Consider the following 27,424-nt stretch of genomic DNA (forward strand, 5'->3'; position numbering starts at 1 on the left):
TCTCCAAGCCGTTTCAAATAAGGATTTGCGTCATTGCGTGAGTAAAGAAGATAGAAACAGATATAAAAACAAATTTAGTTTAATGATCAATCAAAACTTAAAATCTAATCTAGGACCATTTTATAATTACAAACAAAAAATGAAATATATATTGTTCAAAAAAAAAGGTATTTAAGAATACCTTACATCTAAGATCTTATTTTGTTTTTCTTCTTGTTTTGTGTTCGGATTGGATTGTGTGTGCTCGATCACTCGAGCTCGTAGACACAAGCATTGACCCATGCTTAAATGCTACCCACGAGCCACTAGCGATAAGCACGTTATCCATCAAATACAATTGTAATAAATAATTATCCCACCATTCCCTAACTTTGAGGTAGTTAGCGTGAATTACACCAAACTTTTCAATTGTAAAAGTCAAACTCAACAAAAACACACAGAAGAAGAGAGCTTGCAAATATATTTATATTATGAAAACTTACATTTAGTGTTCGTTCATCCCCAAGTCGGGTGTGTAACTAAAAGCTGATGATGACAGAGAGATTCACCAAGCCGAGACAAAGACACACAGTAACAGAGAGTTTTTAGAGACTCTTACAGACACATCATAACAAGCGATAGAGACAGAGAGACCCAGGAAAAAATATTACATGGTTGAGTGAATGTAAGAACACAAAAGATAAAAATAAGAGAAGATGAAATCTACTACCAAGACTTTAGAACCATATGGATACATCTTGCTGCTTCTGCTGCATTCCATCCATCGTTCCTACTACTCCTGGCATCGACATATCATCTCTGTAATCGAATGACGCCATGTCGAACGGTGTGGAATCAAACACAAGCTGGAACCTGTTGCCGCTACTGTTATTGTTGTTGTTATGTGCAGCTTCAAAGTTGTTGTGATCTGCAGTGTCGAACTTAAACACATTGTTGTTGTTGTTGTTCCCTTGAAAAAACGTTTGATTGTTGCTGCTGTTGTTGTTGTTTGCTCTGTTTGGGATGTTCAAGTCTTCAAAGAAACTTCCTTCCACCATGTTTCCTGGGAACTGGAGATGTTCTTGATGGTTATGGACTGTGGGTTGAAGCAGTGACACGCTTTGATTTTCCATGACCATAGAGGTTTGGTTGCTCTGGACATTTCTGTCGTACATGGACATGAGCTCTGAGATCATCTTCTGTCCATCTTCAGGAACTATACCCGTTAAGTCAATTGGTTGGGCTACTGAGTTCACTGGCCTTGGCTGAGGAAATCCAACTACAGGCTTAACTTCATTGACATGAAACCTGGATGGTGCTGCTCCATACGGTAAGCGACTGTCTCGATGTGGACATGCCAGTTGATGGTTGTCTCTCGAATTCCTATCCAGAAATCCCCGGCTGATTTCGCTGTGCGCACACCCAAGATTCTCGCAGGTGAAAACGGTTCTGTCCATAATAGTGTTCAGATCTCTGTTTGGCTTTCTCTTTCTCATGAATTCCGAGTTTCCTGCTGGGACTTCTTCTTTGACAGGAAAGTCATGCATTTTAGCAACCATCCCAAAGTTTGAAGAATTCATAACTTTTTCTGGCTTGAGCTCTTCCACTTCATAGTGAGACTCCTTCTCGAAACCTTCAACATCGTATTGACTGCAATCATTCATCAGAAGCGAGCAACTTCCACCAGACAGAGAAAGAGGTGGACATGACTCGGGATAAAGCTCTCTAGCCAAGGACTCTTCTTGGTTAATAATAGCAAGCCAGGTAGCACTCTCTTTAGCAGTCATCTTATCCTGCAAACATTTAGATTGCCTCACGAGCTTACGGATCTTAGCAATATCAGGAAACATATGCTTGATAACCGCAGTCAAAACGCCGACTTTCCACGCCTTCTTCAAATCATGAGGCTTCTTGTAAGGTGCAGGACCTTGATCTTTAGGCAAACCAAGTTGAGGCCACCAATCCTCTTTCCCATTAGGCCACCACGGAGGAGGAACTCCTTTCTCCAAAGGAAAACGTCTCTGAGGAGGATCACAGTGTTGCATCAACGCAGACAAAAGCGATCCAAGAGTCGTGTCTTGAAGCTCTTGCAAGGTATGAGGAGTCGGTCCAATCGGGTTATTACCTTCATGAATCCCCGGGATATTATTCTCCGCTTGATACTTGGTAATAGCCGCAGGACCATTACGATCAAACCTAACCTTATCTTTCCACCACTCCCTTAAATTATCAGAAGCACCAGTCACAGGCTTCCCATTCTCCGGAATAATCCCATAAACAAAGCCTTGAGCTTTACAAACTTCCATCATCTTCAACATATACTTCAAGATCCCATCTTGAGCTCTAGACATTTTCTTCCTCCTAGCTTGCTCTTGAGACTGCCTCTGTTTAGCAGCATCAACACCTTCTTTACCCTTATCCTGCTCCTTGAGACGTTTAAGCCGCATTTTGTCTCTCCACATCCTCCTCTCCAATTCATCAACATCAATCTCATCATCAGTATAGTCATCTTCAACAATGGAATCAGGCTCAGCTTGTGGAACAGGACAGAAATCAACTTCACCAAGTGATCCAGAAGAGAAGAAATCCATGTTTCCACACATTCCCATCTCATTAAACATCATTGTAACCTGTAACAAATCAAATACACAAACAAAACTAATCAGTACAATTATATTTCTTCTGAATCAAACAACTTACTAAAAAAAATCATCAAACCCTAAATTATAAAAAAGGGGCTTTTCGAATTCAATCAAAGTTTTAAGTAATAAACACATAATCAGATCGTATTTTAATCACTCCTAAACTAAATAATCAATCGGATAATAAAAATTATCAACAGATTCAATTTCCAAAAAAAGGATGAGATCTTCAACATAGGAACCAAATATAGAAAGGATCATATATGAATAAGAAAGAGAAAACATTTTCAAATAGATCAACGATTTATAAACAATAAACAAAAATTCAACCAAAAAAAAAACTAAAAGTAGCATAAACTCATGAAATTAGATCGTGTAAACACTAGTAAACTAAAGTAAAACCATCGATCTAGTAAAACCCTATGAATAAACCTATCATCATCTTCAGTATCAATAATAACCCTAAAAAATCAATAGAAGAAGAAGCGTATAGTACCTGGAGAAATGAACAGCAGAAGAAGAAGGAGAATAAAAATGATGAAGAAAAAGGTCTCTGCCTTTTCTATGGTGATGGGAAAAAGAAGGAGAAGATAATAAACCCTAGTTTCATCAAAAGAACTTCGACAAAAGTTAGAGATACGAGATGAGGAAGAGGAAGAAGAAGAAGAAGAAGAAAAGTCGACGAAAGATCACGTGGCTAGAAAGCGACTTTTGTTTATTTGCGTTTCTTTGTGGAGTCTCTCTGTAGATCAGGAAGATAGATCATAGTATATATACTCTATTTATATATATATATATATGTTTAGATATATAATATACATATATATCATTTTAATTTCATTTCTTACACATAAAATTTAAGACATCATTTATTATTATTATTACACAATTAATATGTAATTAACAAAGCGCCTTTTGGCAATACTCACTGCTCTTCGTTTGTTTTTTTATTTTATTTTATTTTACGCGGTATGTAATTAATTGTTTCTTACGCGGAGTTTTATTTATTGTTGTGCTACGTTTTTTATTTTCATTTTTGGAATAATGGGTTTTAGAAAAGAAAAGATCCATTATCCATACCTCTCATTAAAATCGGTAGAGAGAAAAAAAAACGCACACTTTTTTTACAATTATATTTTATTACAAGTAGAAAAAGTTTCGTCATCATCGACAACTATTATCGATTATGACAAATCTGTTCTCAAGAGGTGAGAAAACTATTTTAATAAAAGTTTTCATGCTTCTTGATTGTTTTGTTTATTAATTATTATCACGTTCTTCGACACATTTGTTGAAACTAACCAAACATAGTGTTAAATTTTATGTCTTCTTTTTTCCACTTTTCAAGTGTTTGTCTTAAAATATCCCAAAAAACACTGAAAGAAAAGAATTGACTAATAGAGAGATGCAAATATGTTTTACAACATGAGCCTGAAGACAAAAGTTGGACTATGAAGATCTATGAAGTTGGATTTGTTGGGATCTAAGTGTTGGAGATATATATTTTCTCTGGGTTCTTCACTTACTCCACTTTGTGTTGCATACTCTAATGCCATCTCGTAGTCCACCTGAAACCACCACATATATTCAGCAAGAATGACTTAAAAGTGATGATGCAGTAGAAACTTATGCTGAGAAGTGATTGATGCAAAAAAAAAAAAGACCTGTTCTACATGCTCAGCTAGCTTTTCTTTCAATGTTTCTTTTGTGATTATCTGTTTAGATACTTTATCAAGCATAACTATGTCTTCCTCTCCGTAACGTTTTCTCTTTGTTTTATGTTCTTCTGTCATTTGTTTTAGAACCTCGTACACTGCCCCCGTTGCATCGGGGATGTATCTGCAAGCATTTCCAGTTTTGGTTATCTTTTTTTTCAGGGTTGGAGCATAAAATGGGAAGGACACTGATTATCTTTTTTACCTGCTCAAACTGCGTTTTCGCTCTTGTTGTTCACGGGCTTGCAGTCTCTTGACTATTTTGGATTTCAGTTGGATGCAGCATTGTTGAATTGCAGACTGATGGAAATAAAGGCGGAAAGTTAGATTTAATAAGATGTGGGATAACGTCAGAAAAATCTTTTCTTAATGTTACCTTGACTGCAGTAGCTATCTCACTGATGTCATCTCCTATGTACTCTTTCCCTGTCCCTTTGAATGGAATTTTTGTACTCACTATGCTCACAAATACTCCTATTTTATCTTGCGTCTGGTTGATCTTATAACTATTCCAACTGCAATGTTTTGAAAATACTCATTAATAAAAAAAAGTTGGAGAAAGATACCAACTATAACGATATACAGAGAGGAATACAGCAAGCTAAAGAAAGAGTCTCACTTGATTCTTTTTAAGGCCGTCCTGGTGACAACATCAGCTCCTTGTTCAAAAAGGAGAGGAATACGGTTTGCAAAACGGAATATGTTGATCCCCTGCCATTTCAGTTCCAGCAAATTCCCAAAATAACCCATTAGATAGTAGAAGAGTGAGATCGACAAAAGATAAAGAGCAATGGTTATGGTGGATTCATGCTCATACTTAGAGCAACCTTAAATCTATGAGAACTTGATGACACATGAATAAACAAAAGGAGGATATGACTTGCCTGTTTCACGTCTCTTCCACCCAAACTAACACCAGCTTCAACAATGAAAGGATGACCTTCGAAGACCTGAGCACTAAACATAGTTTCCAGGAAGAAGTCAACACTTGATGAAACAAAGCTCAGATTAACGACAAAGTAGGTAAAGCTTGACATATGAGATTACTATAAGAAAAATAAACTCCATATCTAAATCAGATGAATTCGTAGAAAAGAGGGTTGCAGTGACAACCTGCCGGAATACGTTGCCACCATATCTGGATGTAGCTCCTTAATAATCCCTAGACGAAGATTGTATTCTCCTGCTGGGCTAAGACACTACAGAAGAAAACCGCAGTATGAATAGAGCTAATTTTCGAAACAATACAGATGCTCTAACTTGAAATTTTATAAGACCCTCGAGAGAGATATAGAGATAATAAAGCAGTTCCCAGTGAACCTTAGAGAGAAAGTAGCTGCTTACATCACCACTAGGGTCGTCGAATTTAGCTTGGCGGAATAACTGATGTATGCGTACCATTTGCTGAGATGTCACAGATTTGACAGCCATGCTAGGCCCGAAATCAGGTCCCATTTCCCCTGAAAGAAAGAAAACAAGAATACTTATGACTGAATTTGACTAAAGAGATAGCACAGGCTTAGTAAATATAAAAGGCATGGATGATTTTCTCAGAATAATAACCAGCAAAATGAAGCAGAAAATTGCCATTCAGAATCAGCAAACATTTTTAGTGAATATAATAATCCGTCTAATCCATCAGGACATGTGATACAGAATTTCTTAATTGGATATCAGATCATTTCCATTGGCCAAGTAAAAGTACTGCCAAATGTGATGTGAGGGGGAATATTAAACAACTTCAAACTTATGTAACAAATGAGATTGATGTCATATTACCAATTAATCGTGCTGCAAGGGTTTTGTTAATATTCACAAATTCATTTTGAAGAAACTGCAGAAGGGTCTTTTTGGAAGTGTCTGTAATAAGGCGCTTGATAAGCAGCAAGTCAACTGACGATGGATGGTGCTTTGTCTCGATAGGAATAGGGGGCATCACATCCGTTCTTCGAGTAAACTTAATAGTGACATTTTTCCTACATGAAAAGAAGATTTAAAAACCCGATAATGCTGCACATAAAGAGCTATGTGACAGAGCAGCAAAAAAACAGAAAGATAGTGATCTTACTCTGGTGTCTCTGATATAAATCTAAACAGAAACTGCGCATAAGGAGTAATGACAGCCATTTGGCGCATATAGTGCAAGATCTTTGACTGGATACAACAAAAAAATAAAATGTGTTAAACAAGTTTGCGTGCATATATGTCTAATGAACACTTAAGAAATAATATACAGCAGAAGGACGAGCTAGACCACGTACTCTGTATGTTGTCCAGTTTCCTTCGATAACCACCTGTATTTCAGCCCCATGCCATTTCTCTTTGTTGCCCTTCTTTTCGTGCAGATGAATATGAGGAATGTTCCTGAAAATTTTAACCATTTGAAGACAATTATACGGCGTGGAAAATCCGAAGGATTCATAGCTATTATGTCAAATGCCCAAACATAAAAAATTAGATTGATATCCGCTTTCGAGAAGCTGCTCATGTATTCAGATGGGTACCTGTGAATATCAATATCCAGTCTGCAGAAAGTAACATAGTTTTGGCTCTTCATAGATGACGAGATCTCTATGGGGAGACCTGTACTCATTTTGGACCAGATTAAGGCCTGCACGCCAGGAAAATTTAGAGAAACTAGAAGGGTTAAACAAGTTCTCTGGAAAAAATATCGATATGAAGGGAAACATAGATATGTTATGAATATGAATACAAAAACAAAAGACCAGCTGCAAATCAAAGCCAATGATTAAATCCTCCTAAAGCAACATATACAACATATATTCCTTTTGTAAACCTAGGAACGAGCCATCTAAAGGCTGCAAATTTGAAACTGATAAACCACTTCAGCATTTCATGCAGTTTTACAGGCTAATCTCAGATATCAAACTTGATAAGAATAGATTATTACCATCTTTGCACCCAGACCAAACTTTCCACGTGTTTGCTTCAGTCCATACTTCGTCCCGGATAAAACTGTAAGAAGAACAATTTGTAAACTTAGCCTCAATATAAAGGTTTATTATAAGGTTGATATGCCAGGCTAAATCAATAGAGGAAGTGAGGGTGGTCATTAGCTATTTTACCTCTCCCAAACATATTTGGAATGTCATCATGTGGCATCCCCTTACCATTATCCTACATTATGATCAACTCAATTCATAACTCAAAAAATGTTTAAGAAAACAATTAGGATCTCCATATATTTATACATATACTTAAAATTGCATATATAAATTTCTGTTGAATCAAACAAATATTATTCAAACTCTCACCTTACATGTCACTTTGTAATATGAGGCTTCCCCACGGGCCTTTAAAACCTTCGATACTCCAGGCTCTTTGTTTTTCTTTCCCGATGCCAAATTTTTAGCTTGTATCTCACTGGCTCGAGCTTCCTTTGCTAACCTTTTCTACATAACAGGAAACAACAACAAATATTAGAATCACAAGGATTACAGAACAGTGAAACTTCTTGAACACTAAAAAGTAGCTTCTTAAAAGCACAAGGATTTGATCAGAACGAAGAAGAGAGTAATAAACACAGAATTCACGCACCCCACGGGCCTTTTCTGTCTCATAATCATCATACAGCTGTGTGTCAACACGTTCCCGATCGATAAGACCAATCATGGAGTTGAACTTAGATTTTACAATCTCTTCGCTTCAAAAATATAAACAAGACAGTCAGTGAACTAAACCCCTACACAGTTTCTCCTACCAGAACTAACATCTCGAATCAGCACGAAGTAAGGAACGTACATAGTTACTTCAACCTCAGGGAGCTCTGAAATAGACTCTGCAGAATCAAGAGCATTTTCAACAAGCTCTCTAACTGTAGTATAAAGCGACTTCCCTGGCTGATGAGATCCACAATTCAAAATTCGTGTGATACAGAATTGAAATTACAAAGATGCATCGTTTGAATTGAAACCAACAAATTGGGGACTCACATTATCAAATCCAGCAATGTTCTTGTTCTCCGCGAAAAACTCAGCTGGAGATTCTGCAAATTCACGAATTCAAAAAAGAGAGTCAATTGAGCTTAATCTCAATTGAAATCAATTGTGCAGCAAATGATACATAGAGCATTACTTTGCTTGAGCTTGCTCTCGTTGCTGTCCTTAGAGTTCTTCGAGCTTCCCTTCTTCGTTTCAACTAAATCATCACCCGCCATTGAAACAACAACAAATTGTGAAAATTTGAGTCAGATCAAACCAAATGTCTCAGAGTACAACACTACAAGTTTCCAATCAAAATTCAAAGCAGGATCTAGGGTTTTATGGAGGGAAGTTAAGGAAACTCGATCAAAGAGATTGGTTGCTGGGGTTATATCGGTCATTTTACTAAATTATAGCGTTTGCGATTGGACTTAGTGTTTCATGAGTTGTGTGGTGTGACTATAAGCAGCAACAGTTGTAAGTTAACTTGATTCTGTTTGGATCCAATAGAGAAAACCATTACACGAGAAAGGAAAAAAATGGTGAATCCTTCTTCACCTGGAATTGCCATACTCGGAGCTGGGATCTTCGTCAAAACTCAATACATTCCGAGATTAGCTGAGATCTCCGATCTCGTCGACCTGAAAGCGATTTGGAGCCGTACTGAGGTGACATTTCGATCAATGCGCTTGATTTTTGGGAGATGTTTATGCCAAATGTCTAAAAAGATGAAAACTTTGGCGAATTGTGATTTTTGTTATGGTTGAAGGAATCTGCAAAAGGAGCTGTGGAGATAGCAAGAAAGCATTTTCCTGAAGTGAAGTGCAAATGGGGAGATGAGGGTCTCAATGAGATCATTCAAGACAGTTCAATAGTTGGTGTTGCTGTAGTTGTAGCTGCAGAAACCATGGTATGTTTGATCTTAGACTTGAGAGATGCGTATGAATCTAGTTGGGACAGTGCATAGGATATTTCTTACTCAAAGTCTTGTGCTTTAGGTTGAATTGTCACTGAAGATGCTCAAGGCAGGAAAGCACGTCCTTCAAGGTGACTTGTCCACTTCATTTCTGCTCTGCTTTTATGATCGTCTTCTTTAGCAATGTTATTGCTTCTTGGAAATGTGTCCCAACTTAAAAAGCTAAAGATATTTCTTTTTTCTTGATATGTATATTGCTGTCCTGGATCGGTCTGCAGAGAAGCCAGCTGCTGCTTGTAAGTTGATCACTGCTCTTGTTTAAACCAACTTGGCATGTTGTTTAAGTTCCACTACTCTAGCCCAGAGTCAATTTTTCCTGTTGAGCATGACCCATTTAACGTGAAACTATAGTCTTCCTGGTTATGCCACTCTAAAGTGCAGATGAAATGCTTTATTCCTATTGTTTTACAAGTTTTTTTGTTGCAGCAATCAGTGAGATAGAAACTGCAATGTCAAGCTATAGAAATATTTCTGCTGATTCCCCATGCCGTCCAATTTGGGCTGTGGCTGAAAATTATCGTTTTGAGCCAGCTTTTGTTGAGGTAACTGTTACTTATTGTCTTCTTGGCACTACCTATTTGAGCAAGTAATATTGTCCTTGAAAAATTGAAGTATTTCATGGTTGCTTTCGGCAGTTGAAGAAACTGATAGCAGAAATTGGAGATATGATGAACGTCCAGCTTATTATTGAGGGATCAATGAACAGTTCTAATCCTTATTTCTCAAGCTCCTGGAGGCGAAATTTGAGTGTATGTAATACTTTCTATTCCGTCACATTCTTATTTTGTCAGACTCTGTTGCATTGCATCTTCCTAACACGCTGCTTACTTAGACTGTAACATAAGAATTACACTGACATATATATCAATCACCCATATATATCTTGAAGAAACTGTGTTATCTGTTAATATTTTACAGAAAGTTCTTCATATGCAGGGTGGTTTCATCTTGGATATGGGTGTACATTACATTGCAGGATTAAGAATGGTACCGTGTAACTTCATTAGCTGATAAGCTTATCTTGCTGTGGATCCCAAGTATGATATATTGGTTTTTCATGAACAGCTTGTTGGATGTGAGGTAACATCAGTCTCAGCCACCACTACCCATGTGGATAAGACTTTACCTGGACCAGACAATATAACATCAAACTTGTAAGTGTAAATACATCAATCTTGTTTCTTAGCACACTAATTTCACATGAACATACTAATCCAGGATGTTTGCTCTATAGTCAGCTCGAGAACGGATGCTCTGGGGTTTTTGTTATGGTTGTGTCTTCAAGGTCTCCAAAGGCATGTAGTAAGACTTAGATTTTCTTCTTTCCACACCGGTTTAGCCTAATAACCATAGTTTTTCTTACATAACTTCTATTTGTTAGATACTATGGAGAATCGTAGGACTAAAGGGCACTGTTCAACTAGAGCGTGGAGTGGAAGGTGGCCGACATGGTTACATGGTTTGTATACTTTAACATGTGACCATCTGAATGATCCAGATTTTGCTTGAAACTACTCAACTCAAATGGCTGTGATCTTATGAAATTTTCAGGCCACGATTTACGGGGAAGGAGGGACATCAAGGACCATCTTTTACCCATTCAGCGGAGTGACTGAAGAGTTAAAAGCGTTCTTCAATGATATTTCAGAAACTTCAAAGGTAATCCTAGAATCTTAGCCTTGGAATGCAGGAACTCATAACATGAGTATTCTATTACCTAAACTCTCCTATTATGGATCCGTTTCAGGAGCAAGAGCCTCGTCTATCATATGTGGAAGGTGCTCGTGACGTTGCAGTTCTTGAAGCAATGCTCGAGTCTGGTGCGAAAAATGGAGCCGTAGTCCCTGTCAACAAATTCTAGCTTTGAACCTTTATTAAGTACGATTAGACTCCAACATACCGCTAAAGCTTTTGCTGGAATAAAAATTGTTACCGTTCAACATGATAATACAAACTCTATAATATTTCTTTTGTAACCAATCTTTTATTATCCCAAGACTTATGCATTCTGGGGGATTGGTTCTAGAGCTTAAAAATAATTACAATAAGAATTTCAAACAGACTAAAAAGCCTATAACCCATCATCTAAGTTAAGGCATTAAAAAGCACATGTATAATTAGAAACAAAAACAGAAGAAACACACTCCATGGATGGGTTTGAGATGGATTCAGCTCAAAGCATGTGCTCAAATCCTCCACCTTGATGTGTTGGGACGCGACCAACTCCAACATTGTGCACCAACTGTTGCAGCCACCTTCTTGCAGTTGGATCCTCCTGAAAAGAAGTACACAACAAGTTTTCAACTGAATCATCTCTTACACAAACAATATCAAAAACCAAGTCAAAAGATGACGATGACTTACGCGAAGACAATTGCTAAAGGATCCATCTCGTAGCGAGTCAGGGAGACAGCTTGCGAGTGCAGCACAAGCCCTAATTAACACAAAAGCTTAAGCATAAGAAAGCCAAACACATGATAAACTACGAAAAGTCATTTCTGAGTAAGTTTGTTTTGGGCTAAATCAACCTTGGGTTGTCTGATAAACGGAGATAGCAACGAATGATATGCTTCAAAAGGCGCGGAGAAGGCTGCTCCACAAGTGACTGAACCATATTTCCCAACACTCGACCAACTGCAAAAAACCGCTCTGCTGTTGTGCAGATGTAATCCATCCCCACATCATCCAACAGTATCTTTTGAACAATAAATGTTGCCACCTGTCATTAACATTATGTTAATACGTAAGCAAGGGGTTGCACACTTTCAATGAGTTTCAATGTAGACACCATTTCATTGGCGCAGAACTGGTTCTATGGAAACTTTACAATCCCAGCCTAGGATATATAAAAAAACTCAGAATGAGTAATTTTTGGGCTTAAGAGAAACAGTTAAATGAAGAAACGAGACTCATTTTCTTTTAGGACTTTAAAAGTTAGGATTTGGATTATCATTTTAGGTAATACATTCATACACTTAAGAGAAACAGTAACAAGAAAAACTGAGACTCATTTCTTAATATGATTTTGAAAGTTAGGATTTGGCTTATCATTATTAACGATTTCAAATGCCAAAAAAGTTAGAAATAAAATCACTAACAAATGTGCATCTAAAACGAATTTTAAGACTGTCAAGAAACTTAAAGAAGGTACCATATGAACATGAAAATGTAACGGTAAATTAAAAGACTTACTGTTTTTGACAGCTCACTCCCCATTTCCATGGTACGGAGGCACAGAGGAATAATTTCAGTTGAAAGAAGGAAGCTAATGACCTCTGTATCATCAACCTGGAAAACAAAGTGAAATAAGGATCCGATGAACCTTTCTTATTTCATACACTAACCACCAAAAAAGAATATAAATTCTCTACTTTAGAAACCAAGACCACTAACACAATTTTTAGTCCTTTGCTTTCAGCAAAAAGTAGGTGGGGAACATCAAAACCAAAGAGAAACAAGGAACAGAAAAGGGACGGGATGGTGTACCTTCACAAGTGCACCGATGACACCTAGGCTAGTAAGCCGCAAGTATTCGAAAGGTCTGGACTTACTCGTTGTATTAAGGAAGGGATAAAGGTACAACGGGATATGAGCTGTGCACAAGAACGAAGAAAAGGCATAACAACAAATTCATCAGTTGTATTGCTTCACGAAATAAACTGAAACCATGCAATAAATATACAATAAACAGATAACCCCACTAACTCGTATCAAATAGACAAGAGCATATAATAGACATCCCCAATGGTACATACTATATAACATTAAGCTTAGCCTGATGAAAAGAAAAAGAACATTACCCTTGAGAAATAACATTCTCGTGTCAGAATGAGATGCTACGCACTGCAGAGTAAAACAACAAGACAGAAAATCATTAGAAATCTGATGGATTCAGCAAAATATATGAACATGAAATAAAACATCCTAAATAAGAAGACGAAATCTCCATGTGAACCTGAAGAAGAGCGAGCGAGTTGCAAACACGGTTGGACTGAGCAGGAGTCAGATTTGGAGGTGCAAGAACAGAGTAGATTGATACAATCTCCTGCAAGCACAAATAGACGAAACAGTCAAATCAAAACCACGCTACTAACACCGAATAAATAGCATTTAGATATAAAAGAATCATTTGCATTCAACGCTCATCAATTTAACAAGAAAGGAAAAGCATTTAAGTAACTGGAGATAACCGAAACAGATGCATTTAAGTCATTACCTGTAACAAGGCAGCAATGGTACCAAAAGAGTTCCACAACAAAGGCGCCAGATCCTGAAACAATTCTCTTTTCTACAAAAGAAACCACTAATTCAGATACTGAACCAAGTTCCCAAATTCACATACTCAACACAATTTGAGAAAAGTTCTCAACTTTAGCAAATTTCAAGAGTAACCCTAGCGCTCGTTGACGAATCAGACAAAAAAAACGACTGCCCAGATGGAAGAAATGAAGAAGAAAACATGAGAGATTATAAGAAAACCTTGGAAAGCTCGAGAAGAGCATTTTCTCTGAGTTCAGGATTGCTGAGATCGAGTACCAACTGTTCAGCAGAGGCCAAATTGCGATCTTTGTTGGCCGGAGCTCCGGTAGGATTTTGTGCGGAGGTGCTAGGACCACCGAAAGGTGTGCCCATGGAGAGAGAAGAAGGTAGATTCGCCATTCTCCAGAGTTGGTTTTCTCGTTTGTTTGTTAATGGGACTTTTCAAGGATTCGGTTTCTCCCTTCTTCTCTCTTCTTTATAGATGGCGATTACGCCCCTTTCTTCCTTATTTATTTATTTTCATGTCAAAACAAAAAAAAATGTTTAGTTTCAAAATAGTTTTAATCATCACTATTTACGACTTAAACCGTTTTTTATTTGTTATTCATAAATTATAATATGTAGTGATGCATATGGTAAACAAATAAACAAAAAGTAGTGTTAATTGGTTTGTGTACAAAATTAAGTTATAAGTTAAACAACATGAATGTGAACGGAAATCAATTTATCAAAGCAATGGCACATAAGCAAGAAATAGTTCTCTAATAATATCATTAAGTTTTTTAATCATTGATGTAAAATATCACATATGAGTCCAACATAAGAAAATATTTTTAAAAAAAATTGTTGACTGAACGAATTTAGACGGACCAAAACGTAAGAACTCGAACACTAAATGAGATTTAAATTTTCAAGATAGGCGTAAATGTAACCGATGCTTCTGAAACAAATAATAAAAGAGTTAGAAAGCTTTATAAGAAAAGTACAAGCGGAAAATCTGCGGTTTTCCAAGTGTGACGATATCTTTAAAAAAAATTCTATTAATTTTCAACTTTTTTTTATTCAGAATATATATTAAAAAACTAATAAAATAATGTTTTGAGTCAAATGTCACTATGTTTGTAGTTTAATTTCTGCATATTACGTAAATTTTAACCTTAAATCTACATATAAATTTTTGCAGCCATTTTGTGAAATAAATCATATAGTTGAGACTTATTTACAATGGCTGCCACTGAATTTTAATGTTTGTTTTTGATAATTAGAAAGAGAGTCGGCTATGGCCTATGGGCCAAACTGGCCAAGCATGGGATTGTAGTGGTTATGGCTCATAGTGGGAAGGTGTTTGAGTAACCATGTTTACATATTTTTTTAACTTGTAAACATACTATTACTGAACCATATATTATTTTGGGCTTGTGGTCTTCATTTTGTTAGGGCCATTTCTGCTTATAAACAATTTACTGAGTATAATTTCAATATTATTTCGCGGTCAAAAAAAAAAATTCAATATTATTTCTGTGTCAAGTTTACATTTTATGAATTGATTTCCAATAAAGCATAGCATAAGCAAAACAAAATACTTGGGACTTGAATGTTTCATTGCATTTTAATTTTTGGAATATCAGTGTCATAAAGCATAGTGTGTTTGCAGTAAGCCCACTGGAAAAAAAATCATATGTAAAGAGTGCTTTTACTAGGCCCAGCGGGAAAAAAATATTTTGACCCAAAAGTTAACAAAAATTAGGACTGTTTTTATGTGAGATTTCATTTGTTAATTGAGCATCCATTTTGTAAGTGCTCAATTAACAAATGATATTTTGACCCAAGTTAACAAATTAAAATGTGTATGTCACACCAATCAACAACATAATACTATAATTCTTATCTACCAAACTAAAACCACAAACATAGATTTTAGCATAAAATACACAATACAAAATAAAACTAAACGTAGGCATATTATAAAACCGATTCAGAGCATAAATTTAGGTTTATTCTATGTTGAAAATAGTATTTTGATTTTTTTTATTCTATGGGTTTATGAAAAGATTTATCCAAAATAGAAAGAAATAAACAAGAGGAGTGGTTGAATAAATTGTACTATTTTGGAGGGTTCGTTTTCAAAATTAGAAAGAATACAGTTATAGATACGAAAAATATCTGATCCTAATCATCACTTCAAAATATCTTTCTTTCCCTTTCCACTTTTTCGCTTACACTTTCCCCAACTCATCATCACTCTAAAATATCTCCCACCACATACCACTTAACCCGACCCGACCCGACCGGAAAACCCGACCCGATCCATCCCAATGTCAGGAGCTACCACCGCTTCCTCCGGAGACCACAACAACCTCCGTCTCCCAACTCCGACGCTTGACGCCGAATCGCAAACTCTGCTGCAATCGATTTCTGCTGAAGGGGGTTACGCTTATGCTCGCATGGCGGTGTTAGCGGTGGCCGGTGACCAAAGCGCGGCGGAGGCGGCGCGTGATATGGCTTGGGAGCAACTTCACTCTGGTCCGTGGCACTCGGTTCTCCCCGTTTGGCGCGACGCTTACTCAATGGCTTGTCTCCACGTAGCTAAAATCCATTTCGCCGCCGGCGAGTTTGGTGAGGCGCTTGGTGCGCTTGATATGGGTCTTATCATGGGAGGTATGCTTCTCCGCAAGGATCTTCATGATTCTGTTTTGTTGGTCTCCTCTGAAGCTCGTAAGATGACGAAGAGTCTTGAAGAAGCTTCTGGAGATTTCAAAGGTGAGAGATTGGTCCCGGAAGTTCCCGTCGACGTCAATGAGGTGAGACATGTTTTGGCTAATCTACAATTACTTGTAAGACTCATATCTTGAAACCTCGATAAGCTCTAAATGAAAATGGAGATGTGCTGTGAAGAGAATCAGACTTTGAATTGTTTCGTGTTGATTTAGTTTTGTGTTGTTGTTGTTGTTGAAACTTGCAGGTCCTTAAGATTCTACCTTGCAGGTCTTTAACTTGTAAAAGAGTAGAGAAGAGGTCTGGTTTATCTTTGGAGGGGTTTCTGCGTGATTATTATCTGCCAGGTACACCAGTTGTTATAACCAATTCTATGGCTCATTGGCCAGCCAGGACCAAGTGGAATCACTTGGACTACCTCAATGCTGTTGCTGGTAACCGCACCGTTCCCGTGGAGGTGACTGCCATCATTTCTTCACTTAGTTCTTAGTTAGCTTGTGAGTGTTGATTAGTAGTCATTAGACGATGGTTTTAGCTTTAGTTGGCTCCTACGCTGCTCTAAGTTGCCATGTCCATATTTTTTTAGGGTTCTTCTTAAGAATGTTGAATCTCATAGAGTCGTGTCAACTGTATGATAAAAGGGTTTAGGGTCTAGGTTTGAAATAAGATTTGTATCTAGGTTAGATTATCACATAAAATCAGAATAAGAACATGACAATTTCACGAGCGTAAGATTTCTCATTTTTGCTTCATAGAGATATGAGTCTTATTACCACTATTTAGTCTGAGCTAATAAGAAGATGGGTTGGATCAGAATAATTTTTTCCGTAGCTGAAAGCTGGTGAAGTTTAAAATGCTATTCAGGTGGGGAAAAACTATTTGTGTTCTGATTGGAAGCAAGAGCTTGTGACATTTTCTAAGTTCCTTGAACGGATGCGGACCAATAAATCGTCTCCAATGGAGCCTACTTATCTTGCCCAGCATCCTTTGTTTGATCAGGTATATAAGTACCGAGATGTTTGATGTATATGTTTGTCTGTACTCGGTGTGTGTCATACTAAACCTATGGCTATTGGTTTAACACGAATGGGCAGATAAATGAACTGAGAGATGATATATGTATTCCTGATTACTGTTTTGTCGGTGGTGGGGAACTCCAATCACTTAATGCATGGTTTGGCCCGGCTGGGACAGTTACTCCGTTACACCATGATCCACATCATAATATACTTGCTCAGGTAACTACGGTGAAAGATCTTTTCCTTACGTGAGCTGAGCATGGCTCTTGTCTGTGCTCGCTGTCTTTAATGCTATCCAATATATATATATGTATGTTCTGTAAGTGTTTAACAACCTTTTTCTTCTTTGATGTTCTTGCATAATAAAGCCTGATCTTCTCGCTGGATTGAAGTTTGATGACTCTTTGACTAACCAAAGAAATCGTTTGGCCTGCAATTCATATGTTTCTAGTTTACGGAAACTTCTTTACTTAGATGCTTTCTCCTTCTACTGAAGTTTTGATATCATCTGTTCTTCAGGTTGTTGGCAAGAAGTATATAAGGCTTTACCCATCCTTCCTGCAAGACGAACTTTACCCTTACTCTGAGACAATGCTCTGCAACTCTAGTCAGGTAAGCTTTTTCATTCCGAAGTCAAATCTCATTTTTTGGATTAAACATACAACCGAAAGCTGACTCGATTCTTCTGTTCCAAAACTGGGTGGTTTCAAACTATGGTTGAAGGTTGATCTAGACAATATCGACGAAACCGAGTTCCCAAAGGCCATGGAGTTGGAGTTTATGGATTGTATTCTAGAAGAAGGTGAAATGTTGTACATCCCTCCCAAATGGTGGCACTATGTCAGGTCCTTAACAATGAGTCTCTCGGTTAGCTTCTGGTGGAGCAATGAAGCAGAATCTTCTAGCTCGTAGCGAATGGATTTATTTTTAATCTCTGTTTCAGGTTCTAAGTTCACGTTGTGTCTTTATGTAAGAAGAAACTATGTAGAGAAGAAAACAACTGCTCCGAGCATGAAGATGTTTGTTTGGTTTACGTCTATGTTGTAAAAGACAATTGAGAGCTCTTGGTACAGACATTTTTTAGGTATTGGTAATGTTTGTCTTTGTTTCAAGTAAGAAATGGTTTAATCAAAATCTAATCTTCAATTAGTATCTTCCTTTTAGTTGGCTTATGTCATTGTAATTGCACTTATCTTGTTGATATCATTCATTTTATATATAACTTGCGACCTAACCAATGCTTTGGAGTTCGTGGGTGATTAATATACTCATGCCAAAACCAATAATTAATTTCTTGACACGTAATACCCGCAGCAACTGAGCTGTCGCATGACAAGCCAAAAAACCATCAAGTTTAAAGAAACAAAATCCACCAAGATGAGATTTTTAACTCGCAAAGATTTTTGTTCTTTGGGATGTAACATTAAATAGTAGACGACAGATTTTATGCGAAATACAAAAACTTTGAGAAAATAGTTTTAAAAAAGACATATTGTACCCCTCCAGGTAAAAAAGATCTAGTCCAACACCTATAAACTTTGAAAACTCTACTAGCATTAAACTTTGGACATTACTATGTCTCGCATAATCGCCTTTAGGAATGCTAAGGACAAAAACATGTTTTACAGTTATTGTCTGTGAGCAGTAGTTTCATGTGGCTGCCGTTTATTACGAAACCGTCGGTGCTGAATTAGAGACACGGACGGTGAAAAATCATAAACGGTAAATGCTTTTACAACCATTTATCTATATGCTTTGAAGCCCAATCTTAGCCCAAGCCATGATACTAGAAGCCGAATCAAAAGCTAATATAGGGCTTGATTGGTTCTCCCTCTGCCACCCGCAAACGCAGCGTTTGCGGGTGGTAGCGGTTATTAGCGGTTGGCACCAATCATAGAAACCGCTAGATACCGCTTTGGACCGCTTGAAATCACCAGATTTCAAAAGCTCCTTCCCGCAAGCGTTTGCGGTTGCGGGCGGTAGCGGTTAGGTTAAAAAAAAATTAATTAATTAATTAAAATAATTATGTCTTCCACCCAAACCTTATACTTATTCTTATCAGAAAACCCTAATCAATGAAACCCTATTCTCTCAATTATGGCATCCACCCAAACTGACAAAAATCAAAGTCAAAATCAAGAATCAAACGTAAGTATGATCTATCCTTTCATCCATTCATTAGCTAGTGTAATTCTCGGAATATTTCATGGCATCGTTGTTTTTTTTTATTTTGTTTTTTTTTGAGTTTTTTGATTGAATACATGTTTTGATTTGTTTTCTCGATTAGAAAATCATTTGGTCAAACGAGACCACATTTGCGTTACTTCAACGGGTTATTGTGGAGAAATAAACGGAAGAATCCAAAGACCCCAAAATCAGATTTCTAAGTGATGTTCAAAAAGAAAATATTCTTAAGAATATTAACGTTTGGAAAAAATTTGAGTTGGAGATGTGTTAAAAATCGTTTGGATATCTTGAAGAAACTTTATCATATGTATAGAGGCAATCCGGAAAACCCGCGAGTTCAACGTTATTTACAGTTTATCACACTACTTGATGCAATTTTTGGTGATGTACCAAATGCATAAAGTATTAAACTTTTTCTTACAAAATTTATTTATTTTTGAATTTTTAGTTTTATTTATGGTTTTAATTATTAAGTATGTTTAATTTTTCAAATATTATCAATTTATCATAATAATATATTGTATTTTTTTTCTTTTAATAGTAATATATTATATTTATTTTGGTTATTTTTTATTTAATTACTATCGCACCCGCTGGTTTACCAGTCATAAAACTCCCGCAAACGCACTCATTACCAAACGCTCAACCAGTCGTTCAAAACACTTGATAACGTTTGAAACCGCAACCGCCCGTTTCCGCAAATTCCCGCAACCGCAATCGTACCCGCTGCGTTTAAACCAGGCCCATAGTCAACATAAGTTACGGAACCACAACTATTTGCGACTCGAAGATGTGTATCGTCATCTCATAACATGATTAGAAAAAGGATTAAAATGCAAGAACATAACCACGTGGCGTCATGTTGACCCTGTGATATGATTGTAGTAAGCAACAAGCTTATCCAACCGGCAAGTCGCATCGGAAAATCTAATCGTAGCTTCAATTATTTGCATGGGAACTCTCCCCCACTTTCAGTTCCTGTCTCTATCTTAATTTGTCTGCAACCTTTTCTATTACCATCTAATGAATGTGCTCAACACTATAAATCCATGTGTATGTTTCTTCATTTTTGTGGCCATATTATTGCTACAACTAGTTATTACAAACCACACAATCACATGTTACTCAAACAACAAACCCACATGTTAAAAGTTATTACCAATTTCTTACGTTCTCGTTTTTTTGTGTTTAAGATATCTAACATGAATTTGACATTTGTTGTTGACTAATTTGATGTAGAATTTCTTGATTAATCAAGATTACACGAACACAAGCTTCATTATTGAACGAGGCCAAAGTGTCTAATCTTACCCATATCGAATTATTATTTTAACAATTTCACGTAAAAAAAAAAATAAAGCAAAGTATTGTCCTTTTTTTATTAATATATTTTTAAAAATTCCCTCTTTTATTTAATATCCTCTATTTATATGCCATTAACGTCTATCTTCTTCCCTCACCCATCAAGTCCCAATTCCCAACACTGTCACTCAAAAAGAATCTTCAAACAATGAATCTCAACGTCGTCGTTTTACTCCTACTCCTTCTAATCTCATCCGCCACGTGTTGTCCGCCGTCAGACCGCCGTGCACTTCTAGCTTTCCGATCAGCTCTTCACGAGCCTTACCTCGGCATTTTCAACTCATGGACAGGCCAAGACTGTTGCCACAACTGGTACGGTATTAGCTGCGACTCGCTCACTCACCGAGTCGCCGACATAAATCTCCGCGGCGAGTCAGAAGATCCAATCTTCGAACGAGCTCACCGAACCGGTTACATGACCGGACACATCTCCGCCTCGATATGTGAGCTCACTCGTCTCTCCGCCATTACAATCGCCGATTGGAAAGGTATCTCCGGCGAAATCCCTAAATGTATCACTCGTCTTCCTTTTCTCCGTACACTCGACTTAATCGGAAACCAAATCTCCGGTGGGATTCCATACGACATCGGAAGATTAAACCGGTTAGCTGTTTTAAACGTAGCCGATAACCGAATCTCCGGTTCAATTCCAAAATCATTAACCAATCTCTCTAGCTTAATGCATTTAGATCTCCGTAACAACTTAATCTCCGGTGTAATCCCGTCGGACGTCGGAAGATTAAAAATGCTCAGCCGTGCGTTATTATCCGGTAACCGAATAACCGGTCGGATCCCAGAATCATTAACCAATATCTACCGGTTAGCTGACGTGGATCTCTCCGGTAACCAACTCTACGGTACAATCCCACCGTCTCTAGGACGTATGTCGGTACTAGCCACACTTAACCTCGACGGAAACAAAATCTCCGGCGAGATACCTCAAACTCTGATGACGTCGTCGGTGATGAATCTGAATTTGAGCCGGAACTTGCTACAAGGGAAGATACCTGAAGGGTTTGGACCAAGGTCTTACTTCACAGTTCTTGATTTGTCGTATAATAATCTGAAAGGACCAATACCGAGATCGATCTCAGGTGCGTCGTTTATTGGTCATTTGGATCTTAGCCATAACCATCTCTGTGGGAGGATTCCGGTAGGTTCACCGTTTGATCATCTTGAAGCGGCGTCGTTTATGTTTAACGACTGTCTTTGTGGTAAACCTTTAAGAGCTTGCTTGAAAAATTGATTTTTATATGTAATTTGAGTTTTTTCATTAGAGACATTATTATATTTATGGTTATGCATTTTATAAAAAAAAGATTTAAAATTGTATGCTACGTTTAGTTGAATTATGGGATGATTAACAAAATATATAAACTTCCAGTTTCATTCGTCACACGATTGCTATCATTTTTAATTCAATTGTTTGGTTTTTTGTAATATGTTATATGTGTACGTATACGATTACTATAAACTGTTTTATAGACGATTAAATTTTCTCTATAACACACGAACATATTTGATAATCAATTATGTTTACTGTGACAAGAGTCAATATTGGGAATATATCCGAACATAGGATATACATGGAAATACCTACGGATATGTTCGTATTTAATGTATCGAGTAAACTATTTTTTGTTTTTTCTTACATATTTTATACGATATACATATAACTATAGACTAGGAATGCATTTAGTTGGGTTTGTTTAAGAACATTTATTCTAGAGCCAAATACACATAATATGGAAAAATTCAAATCACAATCACATGAAGAAGAATTAAATGAAACATTAAAAAGAAAGCGTTGTGGGGGTAATAAATAAATGGGCAGAGGCATTGCATGTGAGACTCTGTAAAGCATTTTGCGGTGAGTGTTAACCTCAGGACCTGTCGCTGCTTCACTACATGGGTCTACTCTTTATGTCACTGCATTCATTGCTTATGTCTCTAATTACACACATTTATATACTTGCTTACAAAACGTTTTGGGCTCATACAGCTTTAGAGTCCAAACTAATTGGGCCTACGTACGTTGGTCCCTATAGATTTTTATGGTTTAGAGTCCATCACAAATCTTGTTTTCATACTTTGTGGTATGTAAAGTTGAGATTCAAACAAACCATTTGTACAACGTATAAATTATGTATTAAGTTTGAACCTATTTGATTATATATTCCGATAAATAATCTGCCATACATCATCAAAACAAAATGATTTTTTTTTTAACATGAACTAAAGAAGAAGAAGAAAGTTGTACAAGTTCTTTAACTCTCTCCCTGCCTTCTGTTGCTTATGGAATAAGGTTGGTCGAACACAACATGTGATCACCTTCCTAATATCCAAATCTTCTTTTGTCCTATTAATTATTTATTTTTTCCAATATTTATCTTGATGGATTTTAGTATAAAATACCCATTGTCAATTTTGAGAAATGCCAAACTATAATTATAGGTTTTGTCCACTTTCTTTTTTTATTTTTTATTCCTCCTTTTTGTATTTGTCTTAATCAGTACTACTCGAAATACACTTTGTTCACTACTTGTAAAAACTCTTAACATACTTGAATAGGATCTGTTTTCTATAATTAACAGAAACATTACAAAGAACCAAATGCATAATGGTATGCAAGAAAACAAACCATATGAGTCATTGTTTAAATTGACTCTCCTTGTACAGTGAAACTTCTAGCTAATTACTTTTTTTGGTGACTGAACCAAGCTAAATCTAATGGAACAAGTGTTATTCAAAATAAATAAATTGATAGCTACTAACAAGAGCGTTGAGAACGTTACAATTAATATGTTAAATAATCAGATTTTAAATTTTGTGCAATCTCCAAAACTTTTCTGCTAACACTTTACATGGATCTTTGTTTTTCTTTGATCAAAGATCGTTTGTGAAATGACTTTCTAAGGCATTTTCGGTGTGACTTTCAAACGTATGTATTGTAAATAAAAAGGACATGTACGTATTTTCAAACACTATAAATCATTTGTAAATGTATGCTTTGCAAGTTTTGGGCGGAACACCTACATAAAAGTTAATTTTTCATTTTCAAAGCCAAACACCTATCTTTTTAGCTTGTAGGTGTATCCTTAATATGGGTAGGACTTTGTTTTACCCGTGACTTTGCTTTTTGCTCCATATCTCAACACAATTGCATCTATTGCTATATCATAAAAACACAAAAAGTAAGCTAGTCTTAGATCCATCGTAGAGACTCGAGATGATATTGAACCACTTCTATACATATCTCTCCGTGATAACATTTTATAAAACTATAGGAATGATAGCTAGAAACTTTGAGTTCTAAAGAAGAAGAGACAGATTTATCATAACTTGTTAATATGATAATATCAGTAAGTATTGGATTACTAATTCAGCTCCAGGCTTAGCAATTTCTTGCTTTACTTAAAAAATAACACGGAATTCGAATTCGAACAAACGATTCTCCATGGATATGTTGTAATCAATTTCATAAGTGTTGGGGCTTCTTGACGTGATGATAATTTTCTTCGATGACTAGATCTTTGTCAACTGAAACATTATTAATCAATAAAGTAATCAGAGATGTGGCATCAAGGTGCCCCAACACTTCGTTAAACATATCTAAAGTGTTTGTTGGGATTCACTTACTTGCCGGCTTAAGTTCAATATCTTATCCTTAATCGCTAAAAATCATTTCCCGAATCACTAGAACTTTGATGATCGACGATTTAACTAATAAAGCCAGCAAAATAATTATTTACTCTATCATAGCTTATTAATTATTGTAATTGAACAATGTTGAGTGCTATCAACGTATGTGAAAGAAGGAAAGGTATATATTCAAATGTGGATTCTCAAGTGTAATTATCAGGTAACGTGCTTATGGAAGTGTTTATGTTATGTAATTATGATTAACACATTCCCATCTTATTCTTTATTATTATTTTTATTTCTACCACATTTTCAACCCAACTTCTTGATAATTCGTATCCAAATCCAATACCCACTAACTCCATCTTTTTCCTTTACATTCTAAATCAAAATAAACTAATGACTCCTTATAATTATACCTTTTAAAAAAATCATAGTTTTATCTAAATTTCGCTATATTTTACAAATATTTTCTTCGGATTGTGCAAGCGAAGTCTTCAACACCAAAAGATTATAATTTTCATAATTCTCACACGTTAGGGGGTTATGGATATACATTTTCTCTACAACTTTGTACGTGTTAGATTCCCCACACGTGGATTAGAATTCAATAAACGGATCGTTTTTACGACACACGTGCGGCGGAGAACGTAACGGTGACGGAGGAGCTGATGATGGCGTCGTCCTCAGTTTCTCAAAATGTTCCCTTATATCAAACCCACCTACCGTTAACTCTCCGTCATCTCTTAACGGAATAAACGGAGGTCGTAACACCTCCGTTAACAAATCCCACCTCACACCCGCGAAAAAAGCGAGCTCTTTTATCTCCGCCGCGCCACGGTGGCAACCTAACCTTCTATTCGGATCCTTCACCAGTAACCGCCGGATCAAATCAGTGAGGTCGTTGGGTTTTCCGGCGAACTCGGGTTCCTTCATCAACACGTTACGAAAAGTCTCCTTCTTGCTCTTACCCTTGAACGGCGTCTCTCCATACATCATCTCGTATGTCAAAACGCCAAGAGCCCACCAATCGACGGCGAAGTCGTGACCGTCGCCGCGAATTACCTCCGGCGAGACGTACTCGTCCGTTCCAACAAATGAGTTAGAACGTTCACCGGAGGAGAAACTCGTTTTCCGGCGATTAATTGGGTTAACCCGAGCGGATCTTGTTTTCTTCAACCCTGTTTTGTTTTTCTCCGCCGTCGGCGAGATCAACCGAGAAAAGCTCCGACTTTTTTTACGATCGATTATCAATTCCGGGTCGGGTTGATAGAAATGGGGTCGGAGGGGTTTTTTAAGGCTCCGAGAAAGGTCAAAATCGGTTAAGGTAACGTGACCGGATTGCTGAATCAGAATGTTCTCTGGTTTTAAGTCTCTGTAAGCGATCCCCATGGTATGAAGATGCTCAAGCGCACAGACGATCTCCGCCACGTAGAATCTAATAACAGAGGAACTGAAAACGCCGTCGTTTTGACGATGAAGAAGTACATTAAGATCACCGCCGGAACAATAAGGGACGGCCCAAGCAAAGTATTCCGGTGACTCAAAAGAAGCTAAGAGACGTGGAAGAAAAGGGTTTTGATTAGAGTCAACGGAGAGACGACGGAGGACCTCGATTTCCCACCGTGCACGGCGGAGAGAGGAAGCAGAGGATTTGGGGACGAGCTTGACCGCGAAGGGAGAAGAAGAAGAAGAGGTTGAAACGACGTCGTGCGCGAGGAAGACGGTACCTGTGGCGCCTTTACCGAGGATTTTGAGAGCTTTGATAGAGTCAAGGTCGAGAATCTCCGGCGGTGATGATGGTGGGGACGACGGTGATGGCTCCATTGAGTGTGAGTGATGAGAGACGAGTGGGTCTGAATTTTGTATTGTGTCTCCTCTTACCTCTATTTATAATTATAATACTGTTCTCTCGGTTATCGACTTATCGTTGTCTTCGAATTTGTTAATTATATTTGTCTCTTTAGAGCTTTTTTAAAAAATGCAAAATTTTATTTAAGATTGCTAATTATTTTCCCCATATTATGGCGATCAATGTCTCTTGTCTAATAAAAAAATGGTTACGGAAGATATATATGCGCACGTAATATAATCTAGAATTTCATTTTCTTTGATAGGATAATGACACCTTGACTATACGGCATCCACCTAATCTACGATAATTGATTAGTTAAATTTTCTCATATAAATTATATAAGACGTTTAATTGATTTGTAAAGGTATAAATATTTATTCGAATTTGCGATACTTTAAGAATGATATTAAGTTTTTATGGTGATGAAACGGAAGCTTCTAGAATAGGATTACAGATCCGTTGATTCTCAGAATACCCGGAAATCTAGGGTTTGAGAGTTCTTCTCTCAGGGCTTTCGCAAAAGCTCTTAGGTTTGTGAATACTCTTTACAGTGGTTTATAAAAACTTCTTTCAATCTTTCGATTAATCAATTTATCAAATAACTGAATACAATAAGAGGCCTAAAAAGGCTATTTATAATAAAGCACAAAACCCTAAAACTTAGAATATTTTAGAATAATTATAATAAATAAATTAAAAGATAATAATATTAGATATCTCGCTGCATCATATGGTAAGGTTGTTTTAATTTTTACTTGTGATATCAATTAATATACAGAAAATAATATCAAATTTCGCTCGAAAATTCGCTCGAAACTTCTAAGGTTTTAAGACGTCCTCTCAAATTATTTCTCCATATTTTCTTGTTCAATCAATTTTGAAGTTCATCTTTTTTATGATTTTGTGGATATATAGAGATTGGAGAATGATGCAACAGTTGAATCTTGGATACGAAAAAAAACACGCTGCAAGTTTCAGTGGAGATTTGCAAATGGAATGCATGTACAGTAATTCAGTAAAGTAAGCTAAGTCTGGTTGTTCGAAAGTCTTAACCAAGGACCAGATATTCAGTCTCATATACTCAATTTGCCTAATTAATAACTCATTTATAGATTTCTAGGAGAGTAATCT

The 27,424-nt window shown here is 36.8% G+C and overlaps 7 protein-coding genes, 1 long non-coding RNA gene and 1 other non-coding gene across 13 annotated transcripts; 4 read left to right on the plus strand and 5 right to left on the minus strand.

Annotated features, from left to right (window-relative positions):
- Positions 1-443: 443 nt before the first annotated feature.
- Positions 444-3,399, minus strand: EIN3 (Ethylene insensitive 3 family protein). The gene is made up of 2 exons (NM_112968.4): positions 3,118-3,399; positions 444-2,609 (listed from the first exon to the last, which is right to left on the minus strand). Exon 2 carries the CDS (start codon positions 2,601-2,603, stop codon positions 717-719), a length of 1,887 nt encoding a protein of 628 aa, NP_188713.1. The 5' UTR covers positions 2,604-2,609; positions 3,118-3,399; the 3' UTR covers positions 444-716.
- Positions 3,400-3,914: 515 nt separating this feature from the next.
- TOP6B (topoisomerase 6 subunit B) lies at positions 3,915-8,765 on the minus strand. The gene is made up of 19 exons (NM_112969.3): positions 8,432-8,765; positions 8,290-8,342; positions 8,099-8,196; positions 7,895-8,000; positions 7,612-7,749; positions 7,423-7,474; positions 7,248-7,312; positions 6,841-6,947; positions 6,598-6,700; positions 6,405-6,490; positions 6,116-6,312; positions 5,681-5,796; positions 5,450-5,535; positions 5,221-5,293; positions 4,956-5,047; positions 4,713-4,851; positions 4,542-4,636; positions 4,286-4,460; positions 3,915-4,189 (listed from the first exon to the last, which is right to left on the minus strand). The coding sequence occupies exons 1-19, from the start codon at positions 8,511-8,513 to the stop codon at positions 4,040-4,042; spliced, it is 2,013 nt and encodes a 670-aa protein (NP_188714.2). The 5' UTR covers positions 8,514-8,765; the 3' UTR covers positions 3,915-4,039.
- AT3G20790 (NAD(P)-binding Rossmann-fold superfamily protein) lies at positions 8,729-11,302 on the plus strand. The gene is made up of 12 exons (NM_112970.5): positions 8,729-8,945; positions 9,047-9,187; positions 9,276-9,324; positions 9,472-9,489; positions 9,680-9,795; positions 9,889-10,002; positions 10,190-10,240; positions 10,319-10,407; positions 10,488-10,548; positions 10,635-10,712; positions 10,805-10,912; positions 11,001-11,302. The coding sequence occupies exons 1-12, from the start codon at positions 8,817-8,819 to the stop codon at positions 11,112-11,114; spliced, it is 1,068 nt and encodes a 355-aa protein (NP_188715.2). The 5' UTR covers positions 8,729-8,816; the 3' UTR covers positions 11,115-11,302.
- Positions 9,426-9,703, minus strand: AT3G04035. The gene has a single exon (NR_141059.1). It is a non-coding gene; the product is annotated as an other RNA (long non-coding RNA).
- AT3G20800 (Cell differentiation, Rcd1-like protein) lies at positions 11,152-14,028 on the minus strand. Its single transcript, NM_112971.4, has 9 exons — positions 13,733-14,028; positions 13,470-13,541; positions 13,209-13,298; positions 13,054-13,096; positions 12,740-12,846; positions 12,446-12,541; positions 11,782-11,972; positions 11,618-11,687; positions 11,152-11,528 (listed from the first exon to the last, which is right to left on the minus strand). Exons 1-9 carry the CDS (start codon positions 13,910-13,912, stop codon positions 11,427-11,429), a joined length of 951 nt encoding a protein of 316 aa, NP_188716.1. The 5' UTR covers positions 13,913-14,028; the 3' UTR covers positions 11,152-11,426.
- Positions 14,029-15,659: 1,631 nt separating this feature from the next.
- JMJD5 (2-oxoglutarate (2OG) and Fe(II)-dependent oxygenase superfamily protein) lies at positions 15,660-18,435 on the plus strand. 5 transcript variants are annotated; one of them, NM_001035656.1, is made up of 7 exons: positions 15,721-16,314; positions 16,476-16,685; positions 17,093-17,227; positions 17,323-17,466; positions 17,767-17,859; positions 17,971-18,092; positions 18,191-18,335. In NM_001035656.1, exons 1-7 carry the CDS (start codon positions 15,829-15,831, stop codon positions 18,195-18,197), a joined length of 1,197 nt encoding a protein of 398 aa, NP_001030733.1. In that variant the 5' UTR covers positions 15,721-15,828; the 3' UTR covers positions 18,198-18,335. The 5 variants fall into 5 exon arrangements, with proteins under 5 accessions (NP_566667.1, NP_001327066.1, NP_850617.1 ...); NM_112972.4 differs by having other exon boundaries at positions 15,660-16,314; positions 17,971-18,435; NM_001338491.1 differs by having other exon boundaries at positions 15,675-16,314; positions 17,616-17,859; positions 17,971-18,396.
- A 2,371-nt stretch (positions 18,436-20,806) lies between these two features.
- AT3G20820 (Leucine-rich repeat (LRR) family protein) lies at positions 20,807-22,392 on the plus strand. Its single transcript, NM_112973.3, has one exon. It carries the CDS (start codon positions 20,945-20,947, stop codon positions 22,040-22,042), a length of 1,098 nt encoding a protein of 365 aa, NP_188718.1. The 5' UTR covers positions 20,807-20,944; the 3' UTR covers positions 22,043-22,392.
- Positions 22,266-23,153, plus strand: AT3G00380. The gene has a single exon (NR_143806.1). It is a non-coding gene; the product is annotated as an uncharacterized misc_RNA (transcript).
- Positions 23,154-24,695: 1,542 nt separating this feature from the next.
- Positions 24,696-26,457, minus strand: UCNL (AGC (cAMP-dependent, cGMP-dependent and protein kinase C) kinase family protein). The gene has a single exon (NM_112974.3). It carries the CDS (start codon positions 26,263-26,265, stop codon positions 25,039-25,041), a length of 1,227 nt encoding a protein of 408 aa, NP_188719.1. The 5' UTR covers positions 26,266-26,457; the 3' UTR covers positions 24,696-25,038.
- Between the last annotated feature and the right edge of the window lie 967 nt (positions 26,458-27,424).

This window comes from Arabidopsis thaliana, chromosome 3, assembly GCF_000001735.4.
Source record: "Arabidopsis thaliana chromosome 3, partial sequence".
In the NCBI taxonomy this organism is placed as follows: domain Eukaryota; kingdom Viridiplantae; phylum Streptophyta; class Magnoliopsida; order Brassicales; family Brassicaceae; genus Arabidopsis; species Arabidopsis thaliana.

Coding starts and splice junctions, on each gene's coding strand:
- EIN3 (NM_112968.4), bottom strand. CDS start 2,603: ATGATGTTTAATGAGATGGGAATGTGTGGAAACATGGATTTCTTCTCT.
- TOP6B (NM_112969.3), bottom strand. CDS start 8,513: ATGGCGGGTGATGATTTAGTTGAAACGAAGAAGGGAAGCTCGAAGAAC. Junction 5,797..6,115: donor CCTTGCAGCACGATTAATTG/GTAATATGACAT, acceptor TCTTTCTTTCAG/GGGAAATGGGACCTGATTTC. Junction 4,637..4,712: donor AGATAGCTACTGCAGTCAAG/GTAACATTAAGA, acceptor TATTTCCATCAG/TCTGCAATTCAACAATGCTG.
- AT3G20790 (NM_112970.5), top strand. CDS start 8,817: ATGGTGAATCCTTCTTCACCTGGAATTGCCATACTCGGAGCTGGGATC. Junction 9,796..9,888: donor TTGAGCCAGCTTTTGTTGAG/GTAACTGTTACT, acceptor TGCTTTCGGCAG/TTGAAGAAACTGATAGCAGA. Junction 10,549..10,634: donor TGTCTTCAAGGTCTCCAAAG/GCATGTAGTAAG, acceptor TCTATTTGTTAG/ATACTATGGAGAATCGTAGG.
- AT3G20800 (NM_112971.4), bottom strand. CDS start 13,912: ATGGCGAATCTACCTTCTTCTCTCTCCATGGGCACACCTTTCGGTGGT. Junction 13,542..13,732: donor CTCTTCTCGAGCTTTCCAAG/GTTTTCTTATAA, acceptor TTTCTTTTGTAG/AAAAGAGAATTGTTTCAGGA. Junction 12,542..12,739: donor TCATCGGTGCACTTGTGAAG/GTACACCATCCC, acceptor TTTGTTTTCCAG/GTTGATGATACAGAGGTCAT.
- JMJD5 (NM_180286.1), top strand. CDS start 15,829: ATGTCAGGAGCTACCACCGCTTCCTCCGGAGACCACAACAACCTCCGT. Junction 17,467..17,766: donor ATCATAATATACTTGCTCAG/GTAACTACGGTG, acceptor TCTGTTCTTCAG/GTTGTTGGCAAGAAGTATAT. Junction 17,860..17,970: donor TGCTCTGCAACTCTAGTCAG/GTAAGCTTTTTC, acceptor CTATGGTTGAAG/GTTGATCTAGACAATATCGA.
- AT3G20820 (NM_112973.3), top strand. CDS start 20,945: ATGAATCTCAACGTCGTCGTTTTACTCCTACTCCTTCTAATCTCATCC.
- UCNL (NM_112974.3), bottom strand. CDS start 26,265: ATGGAGCCATCACCGTCGTCCCCACCATCATCACCGCCGGAGATTCTC.